The 22,551-nt window shown below is 40.4% G+C and overlaps 1 protein-coding gene across 1 annotated transcript; it reads left to right on the top strand.

Annotated features, from left to right (window-relative positions):
* The first annotated feature begins 9,869 nt into the window (after positions 1–9,869).
* nek3 (NIMA related kinase 3) lies at positions 9,870–19,528 on the top strand. The gene is made up of 13 exons (XM_084951162.1): positions 9,870–10,192; positions 10,504–10,597; positions 10,710–10,807; positions 10,890–10,973; positions 12,367–12,434; positions 12,516–12,602; positions 14,702–14,756; positions 14,985–15,185; positions 15,391–15,505; positions 15,650–15,817; positions 15,905–16,024; positions 16,119–16,236; positions 16,454–19,528. Exons 1-13 carry the CDS (start codon positions 10,061–10,063, stop codon positions 16,518–16,520), a joined length of 1,407 nt encoding a protein of 468 aa, XP_084807288.1. The 5' UTR covers positions 9,870–10,060; the 3' UTR covers positions 16,521–19,528.
* Positions 19,529–22,551: the final 3,023 nt, after the last annotated feature.

Genomic DNA, 22,551 nt, shown 5'->3' with positions numbered 1-22,551 from the left:
AGTGCCATGGTAATTATTTAAGAAAGAGAGTCCTAAATAACCTTGAGAGAGTTGAACTTAATCTGCCAGATAGATACATCAACATCAATTAGTTCTTTCTAATTATTAGTTTTTTTCCATCAGCACTTTCGGGCAAGATAATTGCTGCCCTTAAGAGCAACCCTGTTTAAAAAAGGTTTGTGCTTCTATAACACCAATCTCCATAAAGATATTGCATAATGGATATTGCTGCAGGATAGCTGGAGAGCCTGTATAGAAAGATAGCAGAGTGTCACCCTCACTTTCCCCCCAGAGCAGTTATTTTGTAGTGGAATATTTAAATGTACAGGCAGCGGAATAAATAAAAACTACACAACCAACTTCAGTACTAATGTGCATCCCATACAACATCAAACACAGCTACACAGGTGGATCACATTAACTAGAATGTAAACTAACTTTGAAGTTACTCCATCTTATTAATTTCAAATAAAATCCCACCCACATTTTTCCATTCTTTGTTTCCTACTGTGATTCACAAGTCCCTGCTCTACTTAAAGGAAGTGCCAATTAGCTGTGTATGTCTTCTTTTAGAGATCTGACAATTACCATGTTAATTTGGGCAGGGAAGTAAAGGGAATTCATGAAAACATAGACCAGACAAACCACATCAGCAAAGAGGATCAGAGGCTGTTACTCAAAGCTCACAGACAGGGATAGAGGGATTACAGCCCAGGGTTCGCTGGTTCATCCTCAGGGATATATGGAGGCTCTGGTTAGCGGGGTTTCAAAATTAGCAGTTTGTTTGAACTTAGTAAAAAGGTAAAGCCCATATGGAGAGAGTATATTTGATCAAGGAAAAATGTCTGCTCTATATTATTAGCACCTCTGTTTACCTTCCAGAGACCACACTCACACACACGCACACACCCATGTGTGTTTTCCAACATGGTTTACCTTTTAAATGAATAAATGCCTCTTGGACTTTATTGGCCTTTTGGAGAAGGAGTTCTGGGTTTTTATCTGTGGATGTACCATTCGGTTTGACAGGTGATCCAGCTGCACATCATAGCTTGACGACATCACTTAAGATTGACGCTGTGTAACCAAAGCTTTCCCGTTTGGCAGCTTTGGGTCCTTCATCCCTACATCTCTTCCTTACATCATTCTGTCAAATCCCTGCTAAGACTAGCAAAGACATAAGCATGTGACACAGGTGAAGAAAATGAGGCATCTGGCATAATTAGAATATATCTAATCTAATATCTAGACTAATGAACATTCACAGTATGTCAATGAACTATAGCAAAAAAACAAAACAAAAATCGTCATCACATCCTTCTTGACCCTCTACAATTTGCACAGAACTCCAGTAGCTGTACAAATGATGCCTTACCCAACTCACTCCCCTCTACTCCACTCCACCCCTACCCACTTGAACACCAGGTGAGAGGCTTATATTAAGCTTGCTAGTTATTGATTATGGCTCAGCATTTAACACAATAGTCCCTTTGGGGTCACTCACTAAACTGAGTTACCTTGGCCTCCGACTCAGGAACTTGTGGTAGCTGAAGTATCATCACCTGGATGGGAAGCTTTACCCAACAGGACCGCTTGGCCCTCAGGAAGGCGGGTTACTCAGCTGATAAAACAATCAAGGCCACTCCCCTCAAGTCTGAAAGGCATCAACAATGTAGAACAAGAGCCAAGAGGATTGCTGGGAACCCCAACTCCCAACAACAGATTGTATTCTCTGTTGCTATCAGGGAGACGCTGTGACCAAGACAGAGGACCAGGAGGAGCATCTAGCTCAGACCATCAGACTGTTAAATGAGACAGAGACTTAAGCTCCTCCCCCACTACGTTAATATTCAGTCATTGACGTCTCTTATGGTTGCACTGTTGTTTATTTTGGTTTATTGTTTATGTTGGCAGATTTTGGTTGTTTCTTTCTTTTTTTCCTCATGCACAGTCAGTTAGGTACATACCTGACTATACTGTGTGCGACAAATAAAGCTTAAACTTAAACTTGTACTGCATTTGGTAGCATTTTGCAGTATGTAAGTGAGTGAGTACACTTTTTGGTCAGTCTGACCCACAGTCCTCTGTGCTACAGCTGCAAGGTCATGTTATGACAAATTGGTATGTCTTAGAGAATACATATTACATACTTTGTAAGGCCAGCGGTACTGAGAACAAAAAGAAGATGTAGTTGCAGAAGTATGAGATTTAGACTTGGGGGTGATAGATGATCGTGAGCTAGTGCAAACAATATTTTTCTGCTGCCTTTCCTATTGTAACATCCCGAATTGATTCCACGTGCAAAGTTTTACTCTCTGAGAGAGATATCTTGTCTTTTTAAGACCTCTAATGAGCCGGAATACTTAAATCACCTAAATGGGCTTAACATGGGTGTGCATAGAGTTAATTAAAATGTGATTATAAAGTATCAGACAGATAAGGATAATCTATATGCAGAAAAGTGGTGATACCGTTTTTATATATCAGCTTTACTATTTAGGGCAGCACAGTGGGGTGGTAGTTAGCACTGTCGCGTCACAGCAAGAAGGTCCTGGGTTCAAATCCACCATCTGGCTGGGGCCTTTCTGTGTGTGTGAAGTCTGCATGTTCTGTCTGGGTACTCCAGCTCCCTTCCACAGTCCAAAGACATGCAGTTAGGAGGGCTAGGCTAATTGGTGATTGTAAATTTGCCACAGGTGAGATTATGAGTGAAGCTTTAGTATGAGCACTAATATCACACAGGGCAGAAGACAGCTTTGCTGTTGCTCTCTGTAGATTTCACCATGTTGCACCTCGCACCTCCTTGGAATTTTCAGTCACTGGTTTCTATTTTCTTATAAATAGACATACCAAATCTGTCTATTTTTTTCCAGACATTAGTAATAAAATAAACCTGTGGGCTGTATGTCTGCAGCTCTTCATCAATAACATTCCAATTTCTCATGATGAGAAAAACACCCAAATCTCAGATGGCTTCCACATTGCCTCACTTCTCCTCTTCATAACTTCATTTCACAAGTTCATCCAAATTATTTCCTAGTAAGAGGACACTGGCTCTGAGGGATGGGAGTAAAAGAGCATTAGTGAAAAAGCATTGGTATCCTCAGACAGATGTCTTCCTTGTGTGCACTTGCCATCGCCTTTTAAGACACTTCAGTCAAAACTCAAACTAGGAAACTAGCAGTAGCCTATTTCCAAACCTGGGTGAAACCTGGCTACAAGAACTTTATAGGTAGTTCCTAAATACCAAAAGTTACTGCCTAACAAATTTTCCAGAGATCTGAAACCATATCTCTAGGCACTGTCTCAAAGGAAAAAGAAAAAAAAACACAGAGAGCTTCCCAAAGCTTGCAGAAATGGCACAGTTTTCATTAAAGGCTGAACAGAGTTCTGTTGCACTAGAAAAACAAAAAAGAAAAATCCATCATTAATGTCTTCTTGTTACTCAAAAAACATAACTCCTTACAAACACAGCATCCAAAAAAGTGCAAATATTTTCAGGGCCATATAGAGAACCTATACTGTAATACGAGATATATGCAGAGAAGATGTATGAGGAGCGTTCTCTGAGCTCCTATCTAAATTGTCACAACACCGAGGTATTGTTTGGCGTAATCAACTCTGCTATCAACCCTCTGCAGCACAGAAGGCCTCCCAGGAGAAACATGCTGATTCTTCTATCTGTCTCCAAAAGCTCACGAGTACAGGATTCCAAATCTACTGCCATTTTAATTCTATTTTGAATCGCAGCAAACCTATTTTATATGATACATATATGAAGCACTTCATCCTGAAAAGTTGTTGCAGCTGATTTACTTCAGGTGGTCTTGGATATTGTTAAGGCTGAACAGAGAACCAAAATGAAGAATACAGGAAGAAGAAGTAGGGTGTAGCAATAAAGAGCAAGCTATTCACATGTTAAGTTAATACTGAGTCCAGGGGCCAGGAAGAAAGGTTGAAGTTGGCAGCTTATGGATTTACCAGTGCAGGACAAGGGAGGGGAAATGGAACCCAGCGGTGTCAAGCCCAGCCAGAGAAAGAGAAGAGAGGGGCAGTCAGAAGAGGGAAATACGTACAAGGAAAGTACAATGAGAGGGCATCAGTGGCTGGACTCAGGCTGGTGAAGATGGATTGTCTACAGTCTGGCAAAGTAGGAAAGTCAGAGACCCGTACGTAAGGCTTGAAAGATTACAGATGATTTGCAGCTGGTTGGCACTTCTCACACACCTGATTCCACTTAGTAGAGAGCGCGAGAGTCAAAAATCAACAAGCTTTAGAGCTGGATATTTGTCTCCAGATCAAGTGAAAAATAATACACTTTCCCAGTGAAAAATACCAGACCAGAGGAATGGAAAAGAAAACAGCTATTGTTAGCAGCAAAATTTTCCTCCGGGAACTGCTCCCTGATGCTGGTACTCTGAGTTTATGAGGTAACTTCCTCTGGCATTCTGGTGGTTGTGTGGTAAATGTTCCAAAATACTGCACAAGTCTATGAGCACTAGAATAGTACCTCTGCAAAACATCACATGACTGCACATGGTGTACCAGCAGCATGTTTCTCATAATATTTCGGAGTTTTTATTTGTAGGTGTGTCAATTCTTACTGCTTCGGGATGACAAAAATCAGCCCTTGTTTCATTCTCCGGCTAACCTGGAAAATCAGTCATAGTTTCTTTTCATCTCGATGTCTTCGATATCTTGGCGTCTATCTCTTTACACACTCAGAAACGTGTTCCCTTTTTTGGATGTTGTTTTGTTGAACGTCTGCTCTGATTACGGACATTATCCCGCTACTATATACATTTTATGAACTTTCTTTCATTTTGCAGAAGTGGCCCGTGCTATATTTGGTTCATTATCTCTGGGGGAAAAAGCATTTATCTTTCATTCTTGAGCTCACATAGGTCTAGGCATTCCACTGAGGCTGTTTAGGTGATTTAGTTGTCTGATAATGATATTGTTATGTCTTTCCCCACTTCCTGTATGTCTTAAATGTGCTGTTAAGTTTCTTTGAACTGCCACAGAAGCTCTCAACCACTAATGTCACCCAGGATGATGTGAACATTAGAGTGCGCATTAAGGAAAGTACCACACCACATATACTCACCTCTGTAATGAAGTACAATTTTTAGATTACATAACTTTAGTTTGGTTATTTTATACTATTTTGTAGATATTTTTCCCTTTCCTGCTTCATAGGCGTATCTTTTTCCTTCAGTGCCCAAAGAGATACTGCTTCTTTAAATCTCCTAGCCATTCACCTTTAAATATGATACACAGTGTTTCACAAAACACCCACAGATTTCTCTTTTGATTCTTTGGATGGCAGCAACATCTAAGCAGTTACTACTGAAAATGTTGCATTGGTATTAACCACCTAGTAAATCTGTATTTTTAATGAATAGTTTCTTATAATGGATCTATTCTTTAATTTTGTGGGATTTTAAATGTGGGGCTTTAGTAAGTGAAGGAATATATTCTCTTTAGACTGTTTAGCCTGTCCTTTTTACTCAGTAGGATTCAAATCCAAAAATATGTGAAGGATAATTATCTTTCAGGACAGTGTAACAAGAAAGAGGGGCAAGGTGAAAAATATCCCAGATAATTATCTGAAGGACAGCACTGTGGTCTGAGGGAAAGGATGGTGATAAAGTGTTGCTTTATGTTTCTCAAATGGACTTTATAATTCAGGTGAACTTTAGATCTGCCCTTCATCACCCACACGGTGCATTGAATCATAGTCTTGCTTCTTTGATGGCTGATCATTGGATTGAATTCATTCAATCCAATTCTGTTTGAACAGCTGAGCAGCTTACAGCTGTGGGTAATGAAACAATGGTTTGAAGATATTGTACTCATCATCTTTAATATTTCCTCCATGAAGTAGCTTATATCAATGAATATTTTTAAAAAAAATGCTTGCTCCTTATAATTTGCTGTTTTTATTAAACAAAGCTGCTCAGAGCATTCATTTTGAAGATTTATTACTACTGTCCTAACTTTCTCATACTCATGCCACCTGGGCAATGCACTGTTGTTACAATATATTGCAGCGGTATTTCATGCCCTGCGTTTTTTTCTTTTTAAATTTAAACACTACATATTACATCTTATGCAGGTTTATGGTTCCCTGATGGACTTAAACATTCACCTTCACTGACAATGGATTTCAAATTGTTCCCACGACCGAACATTTGATGGCTTTCAATATACTATAAGCTTCTCCTAGAAATTAAATTGGCAAGACATCAAGGTTTTTTTTGTCACAAAAGGTGTATTCCACTTATAATGTCAAACATAAAAAATTAAATGAAGCTTAAATTTTATGACATAATTTCTCTTAAAATATATTACAGTGAAAGAAAGTCATCAATACAGGTTTTCTTTGTCATTTTTGTTCCTTGGCCTGTGTTTTTGTATTCTCTTTCAAGAACGTGAAATGTAAATGTATTGCACTGTAGACTGTATTTCACTTTGATGTCCTCCATGATCCTGTCCATATATCATACAGCGCCTAAATCCTGAATTGAGAAACCTGTAAGCTAATTTTTTATTTTTATTGCCCCACAGCTGCTTCATGCCAGCCGTCCATCAATTATGAAGCAGCACAAATTAGATGAGTCACAGCATCTGATACCGTCTGATACCACAAACGCCTACAGCAAGGCCCTTCATATAGAATCTGCAATTACCTCGCAAATCAAATGTTTAATGTGATGTAGAATAGCTCTGTCACAGAAAAACATAAACTTTTACAGTTTGGTCCTCTGGTGGCCAACAAACTTTGTATTTAAAGCATGTTTTTAGTTTTATTGGAGAAACACTATTCTGTGGAATTAGATGAAATCACCAGCAAGAGGCTGAACTTCATCGGTTTTCTGATTTACTTTTAAATTCTGTAATGCAAAGTTAACAGCTTGTCATAAAGAGATAGCTCTTCCATGCTGCATATAGTCCCCCCACCATTTATCAGTATAGGCTCTACTGAGACTTTGTCAGGGCTTCTTTCCAGACTAAATGAGACATCATTATATGTGCCAAAATAAGGAAAAATGTCCATCACATTTCCCCAAACAGCTTGTGCAGCATAATCCAGAAGCTGTAAACAAACTGTCGGACCATAATTCGTAATTGTCTTTATTTTCCTCCTGAGGAGGATCAGCTATTTGCTAATAGGTGCAACCAGAGCGATACCAAAGAGGGGGAAGCATATCAGAAGGTAATGAAACAAATAATTTGTGGTTCTATGGTAAACGCAGCCAAGAAGATGCTGTTTGGGGGATTCTGCTGATCATTAAAGCACAGCAGAGGTGTGTGCTCAACTTTCAACTCCTGAGCTACAAATGACACTTTCTTTCCTTGCACAATTTACACATTTACACACTAGTTCATTCATTGCCATCTGATATGGAAGTTAATTAGCAGACTCTCACAAAGATGCTTAAGCTGGTGTGATGCTCTGTAGACTGATTTCAAAACGCTGTACTGGCAGGATCTTATATTTAGACTTTTATAGCTTATGTATATGAGTGTAAACAAGTAAAAATGATGGATTGCATTGTTTTTTATAAAGAATCTGACATCTGGTGGAATATCTCACAACTAACAAGGTTAATTAGAAACATGGCTGGGTGTAAAAATCATACAGACACCGAGTCTTTTAGAAGTAAAGCTGGGAGGGGGGTGCTTCACCAGCCTGTGAATTCAGCATAAGGAACAATGCAACAATGTGACTGTAATATTATCAAGTAGAAATGGAAAAATGGCAAATAATTCCTTATCTGTGGCACATAATGTCATTAAAGGATTAAGAGAATCTGAAAAAAAAAATCTCTGCAGGCGAATGCCAAAAAAGCTCAAATAAATAAATAAATAATAATAAAAATCTTCACAGCTTCATATCCTGAGGCAGCACTACACTGAAGACTGACAGCTGCGCAGTGGAAACTATCCAATATCTACTGTCAATATTAACTGTATTTGGAATTACTACCTCAAAGCAAAGAAGGTCCTGGGTTTGAATCCATCTTGCTGGGGTCTTTCTGTCTGGACTTTGCATGTTTTCCTCTCGTCTGTGATTCTGGCTTCCTCCTACAGCTCAAACACATGCAAAGTGGAGAGTGTCATGATCCCTGTGCCTCCCCGGCCAGCCCAGTGTGGCCACAAGTGTTTGTTGTTTTTTTCTCTCTTTCTCTCGCTCCTACCTGTCTGCCTGGGCGGAGCTCTGATTGGGCTCCCGCCCTTGGCCCACGCACCTGTAGCTGATCTCGAGTGAATTGCAGTTGATCTCTGGCTCTTCTTAAGGCTGGGGTTCTGAGCTATTCGTCGCTGGAATATTGAGTGACCCTCGTCAGTATTGCCTGGCTTCATTGTGAATTAGTTGTTCCCGTGCTTGCCGCCGACTTACCCTCGTCTATGTTTATAGGTTTATCTGGACCCGCCCGTTTTGATTCCTGGAACCCGTGAGTGTGAGTGGGTTGCTCGTGTGAGGAGTGTTTGGACGAGGAGCGGAGCAAGTGTGAAGACGTGTGTTTCCCCCCTATTGACCCCCAGGACCCTGGTGTTTTCCCCCCCTTCACGTGTACATAGCGCACCGGAGTGATTAATAAAGTGTTGTTGAACCGTGCTACCTCAGTTCCACCACCGTGAGAGAGAGGTCCCATTCAGCTTGCTACCACCTGGTACTGGGATGCAGTGACATAATGATAAATCACTATTGCCAAATGATTCCACCATTTTCAGCAACAGGTTTGCTTATTTCAGCAAGGCAATGCCAAATTACATTCTCCACATATAACAGCAGCATGTCTCTGTGGTGAAAGACTTCAAGTCTCAGCTGGCCTGCCTGCAGTCCAGACCCGTCACCCACTGTGATCATTTGATGCATAATGAAACAAAAAGATATGACACAAACATGCCCTTGAACTGTTGAGAAACTGAAATAGTCTCCCGAGGAAGAATAGGAAGACATTTCACTTTAAAAAATAGAACACAACTGGCCACCGCAGCTCAGAGCCTTACTGCATGTTGTCAAAAGGAGGGATGATGTAACATAGTAGTAAACAGGCCCCTGTCCTCCCCAAATACCTACCTACCTTCAAATAAGCTTTTTTGTTAAAAAAAAGAAAAAAAAGAGGGGGGGCAAAGTCATGATTATTAACATTTAACGTGTGTTTTTGTAGTCATTTTTGTTGGTTGGTTGCCAGTTTTTTTGTATTGCATTTGCTAAGAAATGAAAAATAGGATCATTTATGGTGGACTTGCTTGCTTGAGGGGTTAAACTCAAAAACTTCAGTTACCTGATCAGAACTATTATATCAAACCAGTCGTTTCATTATGATGAATAGTGACAGTCCGTTTCATTTCCATTAATTCATTGTGGACCTCTTCTTCCATGTCATTACCCTGCATGCACACACATGTGTTTTACTTCAGCTTAATATGCTTGTGATTCACAAGTAAAGCTGTCTGGCTCACTATCAGTACCTAACTGGATCCCAGCACATTATTTGATTAATTATATTTCCATGGAAGTCTATATGATGTCGAGGAAACAAGTGTTGTTATTCAAAGAGTTATTATTACATGGCTGTTCAGCTATTAACATCACTTTTTATTAGTTAAAAATATTTTTTCTCAAATACAAATATAATATAGAATCATAATACCATATAATACAACGTTAAGCAAATGCATAATGTAAAATTAAGAAAAACTACTGCTATATTTGTTACAATACTTTTGCAATATCACTGCACAACATATGAAACTATTAGTCTGTTTTCGAGGTTGTGTTCTGCCATCTAGCGGTCACGCTGGGTAGCACAGTGGCGCCTCGCCCTACGTCATATAATAATAAGGAAGTAGTGGCCAGATAAACCGCACTAGTCTAGGTGGAGGTTATTTTGGGACGGTATTCTTCTGTGTGTATTGTAAAAATTCCCTGTACGAACACACGCGGCTTAAAAAAAGCAGTGATGTGAAGGGTCGGCTCCATCGGCTCATCCCGCTGTAGTTATTTCCCCCCAGTGTGCTCTTTCTCTTTCCCTCTTTGTCTTTTATGTGGAGAAGATCGATGGAGAAATACTCACTTGTTAAAGTGATCGGTGAAGGCTCGTTTGGCCGGGCCGTGTTAGTGCGGTGTAAAAGCAGTCAGGAAAAATATGTGGTGAAGGAGATTCAGCTGCCAAAGGTATGTGCAAGGAAAGGAGGGAATGTCCTCACCTGTTTGGAGCAAACGGATCAGTCTGATTTAAATCTTCCCCCGAAACTGTGATGATTATAAAACATTCAAGTAAAATAAGACTTGTTGGACTTCCAGGCGTGATGTTGCAGCCTGGGGTCGGATATGGAAATTTTTATTTTATTTGAGTTTAGTTTAGTTTTTTTGCGCCTTGCTGATAACCTGCCAGATTGCTGCTTACACTGAGACACTGCCTTTGTTTGTTTGTTTTGTTTCGCGCTGTATGGAATACAATCATGTTTGCATTTGCATTTTTATAGAATCAGTCCAAACTGGAGAATTCGAGGAGGGAAGCCATCCTGCTGTCCAGAATGAAACATCCTAATATTGTGGCTTTCAGGGAGGCATTCGAGGGTAATCGTACACACGAACATCACTCGCTTTAAAAGTCATTACAAACCTTTTATGAGCATACAGTTATGATTGTTTGGATTTCAAAATAGCAAGTGTGATTGTGTTTGTTTAGCTGATGAACTCATGTGGATTGTTATGGAGTACTGCAGCGGAGGAGATCTGCTTCAGAGGATTAAGCAACAGAAGTCAAACCAGTTCAGTGTTGATAATGTACGTCCTGACTTCCTGCACTCATGATCACAATTACCCTTCCCTACTTGTGTTTCATTGGATTTTTAAATTCTTTTTTCAGATCTTGAAGTGGTTCGCTGAAATGTGCGCAGGTGCAAAGCATATCCATGATCAGCGAGTTCTGCACAGAGATCTGAAATCCAAGGTACAGTCACGTCTAGGTTTTTTAGCTTATGCATTTTACTTTGTTCAGGGTACATTAATGAATGTGTCTTCTGGTTCATTCAGATCAAGCCTGCCTTCAACATAGAGAGAAGTATCAGATTTCCTATGTTTGTTCTCTCAGTTCTCTCAGTCTGAACATTTTGCCATTTTGTCCGTCTGTATCTGGAAGTCCCACAGGATCTTAGCTCGCCCTAAGGGGCGTGTCCGATTTTGACCTTGGAACTTCCAGGCCATATTTGGCACAGATGTTTCTGTATACTATGCCAGCCACTTGGATATGGCGTTCCATGTATGTCCTGCCTACTAGCATCTTGCACCCTGCTGTTATGTGCTGGATTGTCTCAGAGGCATCTTTACACAGCCTAAACCTGGGGTCTTGCCTGGTGTAATAGACCCCAGCCTCTATGGATCTTGTTCTCAGAGCTTGTTCCTTTGCTGCCATGATTAGTGCCTCTGTGCTGCTTTCAGTCCAGCTTTGTTCAGCCACTTGTAGGACTTCTGGATGTCAGCCACTTCCTGTATCTGCCTCTGGTACATACCGTGCAGAGGCCTATCCTTCCATGGTGGTTCCTCTTCTTCCTCCTTTTTCTTGGGTTTCTGCTGCCTGGGGTATTCACTGAGCATGCAGTGGGTTGGGGCCATCTTCCTGATGTATTTGTGGATATTCATTGTCTCATCCTGGACTGTGGTACTGACACTCACCATTCCCGGGCCTCCTTCCTTCCGCTTAGCGTACAGCCTCAGGGTGCTGGACTTGGGGTGAATCCTCCATGCATGGTGGGGAGCTTCCTGGTTTTGATGTCAGTGGCTTCTGTCTTCTCCTTTGGCCAGGTTATTATCCCAGCAAGGTACCTGCTCACGGGCAGAGCGTAGGTGTTGATAGCCCGGATCTTGTTCTTACTGTTCAGCTGATTTCTCAGGACTTGCCTGACTCTCTGCGGGTACTTCATGGTTGCAGCTTTCCTAGCAGCCTCTTCATGGTTTCCATTTGCCTGTGGGATCCCCAGGTACTTGTAGCTGTCCCTTGTCTGCAATGTTGCCATCTGGTAGTGTGATTCCCTCAATTCTGACTACCTTCCCTGTCTTTGTTACCATCCGAGTACACTTCTCCAGCCCGAATGACATTCCAATGTCATTGCTGTATATCCCGGTGGTGTGGATCAGTGAATTTCATGTCAGGCAAGCGCAATTGAATCCAAATCGGAATCATTTTGCTTGGTTGTGTGTTGAATGAAATGAACAAAAACGAAACTGCTGATCCAGATCAGAAACATTACAACCCATCTATGTGATATAATCTCATTTTGCCATAATTGGCTGTACTTATATCTTGTGTCATGTTAAATCATCACTCATCTTTCATCCTCACCCAGAATATTTTCCTGACCGATAATGGGACAGTCAAGCTTGGAGACTTTGGCTCAGCCTGTATTTTGAACAGGTAAAGAACCTGATGCTGTTCAGCTTTTTAAAGTTAATGTTGAGTTTGTCGATTTTAAATTTGATTGTAAATTTGTTCCAGCTCGAAGGCTTACGCTCATGCATATGTTGGAACTCCGTATTATGTGGCACCAGAAATCTGGGACAATAAGCCGTACAACAATAAGAGGTATGTTACTGTGAGCGTTCGGCTGGATCCTCCGGTTTATATTAAACAATATAAAGATGAAATTATGTTTCTTCTCCATAGATCAGTGTCTGTGCTTAGAAAATTTGTGTCATTGTAACAAGAAACGTTAAAAGCAGAAATGTAAATATACACTCACCAACCACTTCATTAGGTACAGCTTGCTATGGCTGGGTTAAAACCCCTTTTACCCTCAGAACTGCTTTAATTCAATAGGAGGGTGGAAAGATTTCTCAAAGTTTTTGTCCATATTAACATGATAGCAACACAGTTGCTGCAGGTTTGCCAACTGAACACCTGTGCTGCAAATCTCCTGCTCAGCATGCTGCTGAACAGGAGATTAGCATGTTTTCATGCTGCTCATGCCAGATTCAGATCATGCCATCCAAATGTGGCAGCAGAAATTGAGACTTGTGAGACCGCACGATGTTTTCCTAATCTATGTTGTTCAATTTTGGTGTGAATTGTGGCCTCGGTTTCCTGTTTTTTGCTGACAAGAGTGGCACTCGGTGTATTTATTCTCCTGCTGTGGCCCAGCATTTTCATGTTCAACATTTTGCACGTTCAGAGATCCTGTTCAGCATACTTTGGTTGTAGTAAGTGATTATTTGACTTACTGTTGCCTTCCTATCAGCTCAAAGCAGTCTGGCCATTCTCCTCTGACCTCTGGCATCAATAAGTCATTCTGACCCAAGGAAATTATGCTTGCTAGATATTTTCTCTTTTTTCTGACTATTCTCTGTAAACCCAGAGGTAGTTGTGTCTGAAAAATCCCAGCAGATCAGCAGTTTTTAAAATATACAGACTAGTCTGTCTGGCGCTAACGTGCCACATTTACATTTAAATCTCCTTTCTTCCCCATTTTGATTCCCGTTTTCAGCAGGTCGTCATGTACCCACTAAAATAGCCGGTGAGTGTATGAATTGAATAAAATGTGCTACCAAGAGTTTCTGGGCATGTTTTCTACGTGAATAAAATTTGTGAATACGGATTAACAGTAACTAGATCAATGAGAAAAGAAACAGGAACCTATGCTAGAATAGTCTACAGTTGTGTGCAGAAATTGTTGGCAGTGCTGTCACTGCCCATACTAAATTTTTATTTGTTTGCCAATAAAAATGTTTTGAATCTCACAGAACCCTTGTGTTATTCACAATATCAAAAAAACATGTAAAAATAATCTAAAGAAAACCTGAAAAATAAACTTTGTGCCATGACTGTACATACAAATAATACATCTGTTTAACCAACTGTGTGGTTTTTATTTTTAAAAAGGGACATGCCAGAACCAAATCTGGTCAAACTATGGTGACAGTAGAGCACCTGCAGAGAGTGTGTACATATTTGTGCGTATATGCAGAAATATGCGTAATTACTGTATGTATGTATTATAGTTCATTCGAATGCCTACAGTAGTTATTGAAAATCTGTGAAATCTGCACTACAGAAATATCCAGAGATCTTAAAGGACTTGGATCACCAAGTGCTAGCCCTCGAGTGGCCCTCGAGTCTGCCGCTGCACATTTCATTCAGCCACACTTCATGTCGTGTTACGATAGAGCAGGGCAGAATGATACCAAGGGATCATCTCTTTTCAAACCCAACTCTTCTGTTCTTGCCATCATAGCCGACTGAACATTCCTAACACTGACGTATACAGCTAGCATCAAGCACTGTAACACCCACTTGAGTAATACATGAATAACAACTATGAACCAGAACAAAAAGTGACTGAATAAAATGAAGAAATAGCAACATAAAACACTGTCATCCTCTGTAGAGAGACAGTGCAAAGACTAACTAAAAGTTAAGTCATATTCTGGCTTCTTAAAGTGGGACTAAGTCATTAAAACTTTGAGAACCCCCGGCTTAGAGTCTCTCTGCAGGCTTTTTTTTCCCCGACAGCATACATTTACATGTTATTTTCAGTCTCTGATTTAGTTTGAGTTCTCTGACTAAAGGGGCTCAGCAGTGATTGTGTAACTCATGCATGGGTTAACCAGTTCTCTCTGACTCTGCCAGTACATGATGAAATGTCTGGTGTGAATGAATAACCATTTCTCCCTTTGTGTGTTCTGCAGTGATGTGTGGTCTCTTGGCTGCGTCCTGTACGAGCTCTGCACCCTGCGACACCCGGTACTCCCTCCTCCACACTTCATGCACAGTGGCTCTGAATGTGGGCATTTCTCCAATTACTGTCAGTGAATCATTGTGTTAAATATCTCTGCTGTCATCTTAAAGCACTCTGAGATACTGCAGACGCCCTATATCTTCGGCTCGGTTAGATCACCTGTTGTGTATTTTCTGTGGCTCGGTTGTTGTGGTGTGGTTTGTTGTGTCTTCACGCGTTTCTCCTGTGTCCAGTTCCAGGCATCCAGCTGGAAGAGTCTGATTCTTAAGGTGTGCCGGGGTGCATACCCTCCCCTCCCCAGTCATCTTCCTTATGAGTTGCAGTACTTGGTCAAGCAGATGTTCAAGACAAACCCAAAAGACAGACCATCCCTGCAAACCATCCTGACCTCTCACAGGGTTTCTAAACTCTTGCGTACACACCTGCCCTCCCAGGTAAAATCAGTATGTTGAACCTGATTTTAGGGCTGCACATTCATCACAGTCACTTGCTGTTTTGACCTAATGGTAGCATGAGAATTTAAACTCTTACGCAACTTTGCCAGCTGTGGTAATCCAATGTGGACCCTTTGTTTGTTCAGATGGCCGCAGAGCTCGTGCTGTGCATTTGATTCAGGGCGGTGTTTTGAATCTTTTACAGGTCTCAGAGAGGGAGGAGCAGGCGAGGCATACAGGTCGATGGAACAGAGAGGAGGGAAAGAACGTGGCTCGTCTTCTGGGAGAGAAGAGTTTAATAAAAACATCAACATCTGAAGGTGGAGTCAAAGCTAACAATGTTACCTTGAAGAAAATGATCTACTGTTGCGCTGCTGGCAGGTTTACATTATTGAATTTTTTCTCAAGACTGACCTTTGAATGGTTTATCACCAAAATATGTCCTAAATAACCCTTTAAATCAGGTATGGACTTACCAAAAAGCTGCTTCGAAAGCAGAGACCCCGCCCCTCGAAAGCAGTGGTCTACTGAGCCATCAGACACCGTGCTGCAGGTGTTAGCTAATGCCAGTCTGGTTTCATCTGACAGTGTGACATCAACTGGCCGGACCTTCACTAGTTCTACTCATGAAGGTATGGTAGCAGCAGAATTTCATTTCCTGAAAGGTGCAAAAATAAGCGGTGGAGACTGAAATGCCAAACCAAAGCATTCTGTTGCAGGGGAGCCAGAGGACAGCAGGCAGAGAAGACGATGGGAAAGGAATCCTCCTGAGAGGCTTCTGAGTCTGCTGGAGAAGGCTCAGCTGAGCAAAGCCTCCAGCACCTTCATAATAAACAGAGGTCTGCTGATCTGTGAGCAGACTCTTATCTCAATGTAAGCTGTAGATAGCCCAACTGAAATCTTTAATGTGTTCATCATTGTGGTGTTGTTCAGGTGAAGACCCTCTGTTGGGACCCCTCTCCCATCCTCAGGGTGATGACACGGATGGGCCCGAACAAGAGCTGGTTATAGACGAGGACCGACTGCAGCCACGCTCTGATGATGAAGACACGTAAGTAACCCTGACGTATTGTTGTTTAATATCCCAGCATTAATGCAGAGCATATTAGATGATGCTGTACAGCAGTTGGACATAAAGGGAAATAGTTACAGCAGTGTTTTAATTGATTTAAATGTGAACAGGGTGAGAAAAAGACTGAAATGGGAAGGATACTGAATGAAAGTATAGTTCTTAAATTGTGTTGACTTTGTTGGTCCTCTCACTGCAGGGACTTTGAAGAGGAATCTCCATGTGACTGGATGGATGAAGCTGAGAAAATATTTTTGGAACACTAAGACCTTTTTTCCTTCTGAGCCCGTAAAAAAAGGAAAGGTTAACTTTTAAATGCTGCAACAAGACACTAAAATTTTAACTGTGTTTTTTTATCCCAGCTTGCTGTCAGAAAACCTTGTGCACATAAAGACGTTTGGAAGTTTTGTGTGCTCTGTTTAATAAGTTGTGTTCGCCTCAGGTTAGCAGTGATAAACATTCCTTGCAATTTGAGGCCACCGGGAAGCTTCTGTTTGGCTTGTTCGGAAAACAGGAAATATTAGAGTCAGAAAGGTTATGTCTCCATGCAGTCACACCAATTTGAGCCCGCCTGCACCTTTTGAAGTCTGTTTCTTTTGCAATATCAAAAGCAGACTAAACATCTTGTTGCTGTTATATGGCTTTTATTCTTGTGACTAAACAAACCACATATCTGGCATTTTCAGATGCTTTGTTGTTTTTCATTTTCTAGTGAGTGCTTACAGGGCCCATCCTTCCTGCACTCTATTTGGATTGTGTACCACTAGGTGGAGTTGGAATCCCTTTGGGATCCCATTGTGTGGAATGGGAAAAGCTATCGTGTGGTTCAGATCAGGGTAATTAAAGTTTGGTAAAATAAACTAAAAACTAAAATTAGATGTGAAAAAATGTGTTTAGGTAACAAAATAAGATTAAAAACCAGACTTATGGGAAAAGAAAAAAATTACTGAAATGGTTTTGTGAACTTGGAAGACCAAAATAAAATAAAATATGGGAAAATACGTAGAAAATAGCTTTAGTTTCAGACTTTCTTTGTTTGGTAAACTTTGTTATCAGTTCCCCTGATGAGGCTTTGATGGACTTGTTTATTGAGACTTTGTATTCTTATAAGATGTCTGTCAACTGCTTTCATAAAGTGTTTTTTTTTTTTTTAAATTCCCGTGCTGATTTTCCTCAGTTTACCTCTGACATATGCACTCCATACAATAATACTACTTATCTTAACACTGACCAAAAAAAATGAAGCAATTTTCAAACAAAACAAAACCCAAACTGAAACGAGCAAACCCACTCTGGATACTAAATCTAAACTGAAGTGAAAACAAAAAGTCAAAAATGAAATAAAAATAAAAACTAATTAGAAAATACAAAAAGATAATCATTGTTTCAGATGTGATTAACCTTCTAATTAGCAGTGGCAGTGAAATAAATCAGTGAGTCCCCATGCTGCATAAAGACGTTATAAATACAAAGGAGCAAGTGGAACATGTTACTGTATTTGGTTTGCCAAATGAGAAGCCTGATGGAATAGGACCAGACAATAGAACAGCCACGTTTGGCTACAGACAGACTTAACCCAAGCCTTGCCCATTACAGTTTGTGCTGAGCAGAATAGGGATACTACAGCCCGTTGAGTCAACAAAACCATAATGATTCACCAACAGTCACACCAGAGCTGGATTATCCAGCTACTAAAGTTCTTTCAGTAACTTAGAACTCCTAGTGGCTGACATGAGCGCTCCATGGTATCTTTTACCAGATATCTGCCCACGATGTGTTTCACTGAGGAAGCTCAACCCTTATCACGAGGGCACAATGAATCCCCTCTCCAGTGCTCACAGTTCATCCCCCCCTGCTTTTTAGAATTAGAAAAAAAAGCACCTCCATAGCATAGATGTGCATGTTTGGAAAAGATACATGTAATGTGATGTATCATAGCAGAGCTGCAACTTCATCATGGTCTGTGTCCTGCAGATAGAAGGGTCTCCCACCAGTGGCCATGATGAACCGGGAAGTGTCTTTATATATTGGTCTTATAAACTGAGGGGTTGGAGGTGTATGAATTTGTCTAAAAGAGTTTATACTGGCTGTTTGAACTTCTACCACCTCTGAGAACTTAGGATTAACAGTAATAGCTATAAATATAATATAAGTATTTCCTTATGAACATCCAATATGAGTACAAAGACTGAACTCAGACTGAAACTCAGAGGTTTGCAGCAAATGATCACTTGCTTAGTTTCAGTTTACTGAAACTAAGGTGAGCAAACCTATGACTTCCAGTTAATCTCACATGAGTGATATCACAAAGACAGGATACACGAAGATCGGTGACTAATTAGAAATCAGTCAAGAGGGGAAGCAAAGTTGCAGCAATACTAAGGAGGTGAAGTAAATGTACCGCTCATTAGTGCAGCAGTGGTAATGCACATAAAGTAAAATTCACAACCAGTGAATTACATGTACAATATTGCTTGGAAAAACATATCTGGAAAATTGAGCTTTGCTATAAGCAAACAAAACTTTCTTCAGTCGAAATAAAAAACATGTTTGGCAGGAACCTGGCCAGGCCTCACACAGGGAAATAATAGCCCAGTTAGTCAAGTATGGTCGTGGGGGAGCAATAATACAGGCATTCATGAGTGCTAAAGGTGTTGGATAGATTAGAGATTGCATCTTAAATCATGTCTTTGTGGATATTTTAAAATATATCTAAGAAGACTCCAAGTCTCCTGAAGATATAAAAAAAATATCCGAGCCTGATTATGATCAAGTGCAAGCTGCCAATACCACACAAGAGGTTTTAAGGAAGAAGAAAAAAGTGAAATTGGGCAAGTATCTTGCCTAACTTCCATATCAGATTATTATTATTATTCAGTATTTAAAAGAGGAAGGTAGAGTAACACAGGCCCTGAAGCAAGAAAGAATGTCTGGGGAAAAGGAGGAACAGCCTTCAAGAAATATGTGAAACACTGCAAAAGGATATAAACAATCCCGAAAAATGTTCAAGTTTGAACAATGACAAGAGTACCTACTTTTGCAGCAACGAGATATGATTCTCTACACTGCAATGAATCACTTGTATGTTACTGCAGTCCCTTTTTGCATGTCGTGTAAGTGTGTCCTCTACCTGCCGTATTCAAATTTCCCTATAAATTATTTCATTTTTTAAAAGTTTCTTGCCAGTATAATTTTTTATAATATTAAAACAAAAATTGCATTTAAAACCAGAGTTTCAAAGAAATCTAAACAATAAAGCATTGTTTGTTTGCAAGTGCCAGGTATACCTGATTTGTCCACCTCATTTAACTACTGGTGCAAAAGGAAATGAACATGAACAGAGGTTTCCTCTTGCAGGAAGGACGTATGTGCTGTCTCCAACAGACATGTCTGCTGTATAAATGTGCCAAAAAAAAAAAAAAAGAAATAAAAAAAGCTGTTTAAATAAATTGTTCAAAACTCCTGCATTTAAGATTGGGTTTGTGAGGTCATTGTGAAAATAGTGTGTCTGCTGCTGTGACTCAGCGGTTTGACTAAAAAATACACCGAGAAGGGCAACTATCTACAGTGATTTCATATCACTTTTGTAACCTGCCACCTTAGTGCAGTGTGTTTGTGAACATTTGGTGACACCTTTTTTGTTGAAGTATGATCAAAACCACAAGGCCCTAGTTTGTTCCTTGCACGCAAGCTGAGCACCACATATGAAAACATCAGAAAACACTGAGGCGTGCATAGTGATGTAGCATTTCCTTGTTCTCATTCTAATGTACTCACTTTGAAACGTGCTGTTTCCGGTTTTTCATTATGTGCTCAGATCTGTAGTGAAGCTGCACTTCTAGCTATTGTTCAGGCCCTAATCTGAGTTCCCTCACCGATTTTCTTCCTGCTCATCCGGGTGACCTGATAGCAAACAATCCAGAAGCACGTATGTCTGTGTAGGTTGTCAGTCATCCAGGTCATGGTCAAGAAAAGCGACTGGACTTCTTTAAGTTTCTTCAAGATATTTCTTAACTCTCATTTGAGAAGCTTCTTCAGTTCCAAGACCAAATCGTTGACCTGTTATTGATAATGTGCCTCATCACATGAGCCAAGGTGTGGGTCATTATACGCATTATCGTCCAGTACCACCCATTCTTATCAAATGATGCACAAAAGACCTTTCATTATGCCTGGTTGGGAGACTGTCCACACTTCGACCCTCAGCTGCTGTCATCACCCTTGATGAAAAATTGACTTCCTATCTGCAGCAGTCCCTTATTCCCCTTTTGTCTCCCTGTTTTTGTGGCCTCCTTTTTGAACACCCCCAGTTTCACTCAGGAAGAGCTGTGCAGATGCAAGATGACCCAGTGATCTCAGTCTGGCTACTGATGCTTAGAAAGGCATTTTCTAATAGATTCCTCTCTCAGTTTTCTTATTCAGAGCAAACTATCAGAGCAAAAACAATAATAATAATTTGCTGTTTTACTCTTTGTTTGTTTTATATAAATGTAGCAACGTTTCTGCGCTATAGCTGAGTTATTAGTGGACATTTGTAGCTTCAGTGCATAGCAGCAGACCATGAAACCTTCTGTCATGACTCACCCAGTAAAGAGGAGTATTGTTTATTCTTCATGGGGAGCTGCTCTTCCTGTTAATAACAAAGCACTTAGGCGCTGCAGTTGGGAGTCTCTTTGCAACTATAAATATGGAAGCTGTCATTGTTATGATTATTTCAAGCCCTTTGCAGTGACCCTCCATTGTCTGTTGCCAGTGTTTTGTAGTGATGTATCAGACAATATGAGACTAGCGTAGCAAGCAGGGCTTTGTCATGGAACTGCACAATTCATCAGCTGCTCAAAGTAAAAAGGTCAAGAACAGTTAAATCTGGATCCCGGGTTATGTGATGTGGGACACTGCTGGCTCCAGGCAGGTTGGAGAGTCATTTGTTGTTATAAATGCTGCTATTGTTCGTAGCTTAAACGCCTGTTGACTCCTGATGAGTTGGACCACCTTTAAGTAAGGTCATAGGCTCTGCTGTCTCCTCTCTCATCCTCTCATCAGCCACTGCTAGGCACGTTTGTTCAACCGCTCTTAAATTCGAACATCTATACCAGCCAATCATATGGCAGAAGAACTGTAGGTTTAGGTGTGTAAACGTGGTTTAGATGGCCAGCTGAAGTTGAAGATAGCATCCGAATGAGCAAGGAAGGTTATTTATATTATTTTGAATTTTCAGTTATTTAAATGTGGCATGGTTGCTGGGGCCAGACGGGCTGCTCTGAATATTTTAGAAAATGATGTGCTTTTTCAATTAGAGTTTGGAGAGAATGGTCCAAAATAAACACAAATATATATGCTACCTAAAAATATATAACACTTTTTTTATTCTAAGTGCTTTTTATCTAGCATTCATACTCCAACAGATGCATCAGAGAGCAACTTGGTGTTAGTATCTTGCCTAGGGATATTTGGCATGCAAACTGGAGCAGCCAAGGATCAAACCACCAACCTCCCAGTTTGTAGATGACATGCTCTACTTCCTGAGCAAAAGCTGACCATGTCCATCCATTTATGGATCACCACAGCGTGCCCATCTTCCGATGACTGCTTCCAGCACAGTCCGTGTCACAAAGCTCAGACCATCTCAAACTGGTTTGTTGAAGGCAAAAGAGGGACCGACCCATTATGAGCAAGGTGTCCCTAATACTCACATATTTGCATGTTGCATGTTGCAATCATATATAATGTTTATTATGTGGCTGTTGTTTTGTGCACTGGTCTCCCTTGACAAAAAGAACAACACTTCTGATATTGCTGAAACAGCACTGTTGAAAAAACACTGTCAAAACAACACCTTCAACAATGCTCTTTTTTTTTCCACCTCACTGACCTTAACGTGACACTTATGTTTTTGCATACTCTACATCTCTTGAATGAAGCAGCATGTATCACCCACTGCTTAGCCTATATCATGTGAATAACCGAATTGTGAAGATAATTCCTTGTAAACACCCACAGTGAAGAGGGCCTCAGACCTATATGTTTGGCACTGAATTAGATGAATGAGAAAAATACAAACATTTCTTCAGGCATGAAAAACAACTGATTCTCATAGATTATCATACACTACTGGACTTTAAAAAATGAATATTATACAAATTACTGACACAACTAAGATACTCTCATTAATCATAGTGATAGAATCACTGTGATCAACAATGGATTTGAATCATATTTGTGTTTTCTTCATAGTTAAGTCTGCAGTTCACAGGAATAGCTTAAAAAGGGAAAAACTGAGCAGTAATTGCAGCATCA

Source organism: Perissodus microlepis, chromosome 14 (genome assembly GCF_051167445.1).
Source record: "Perissodus microlepis isolate ML-2025 ecotype Zambia chromosome 14, ASM5116744v1, whole genome shotgun sequence".
NCBI classification, from domain to species: domain Eukaryota; kingdom Metazoa; phylum Chordata; class Actinopteri; order Cichliformes; family Cichlidae; genus Perissodus; species Perissodus microlepis.
This window is presented reverse-complemented; position numbering and strand designations above follow the sequence as displayed.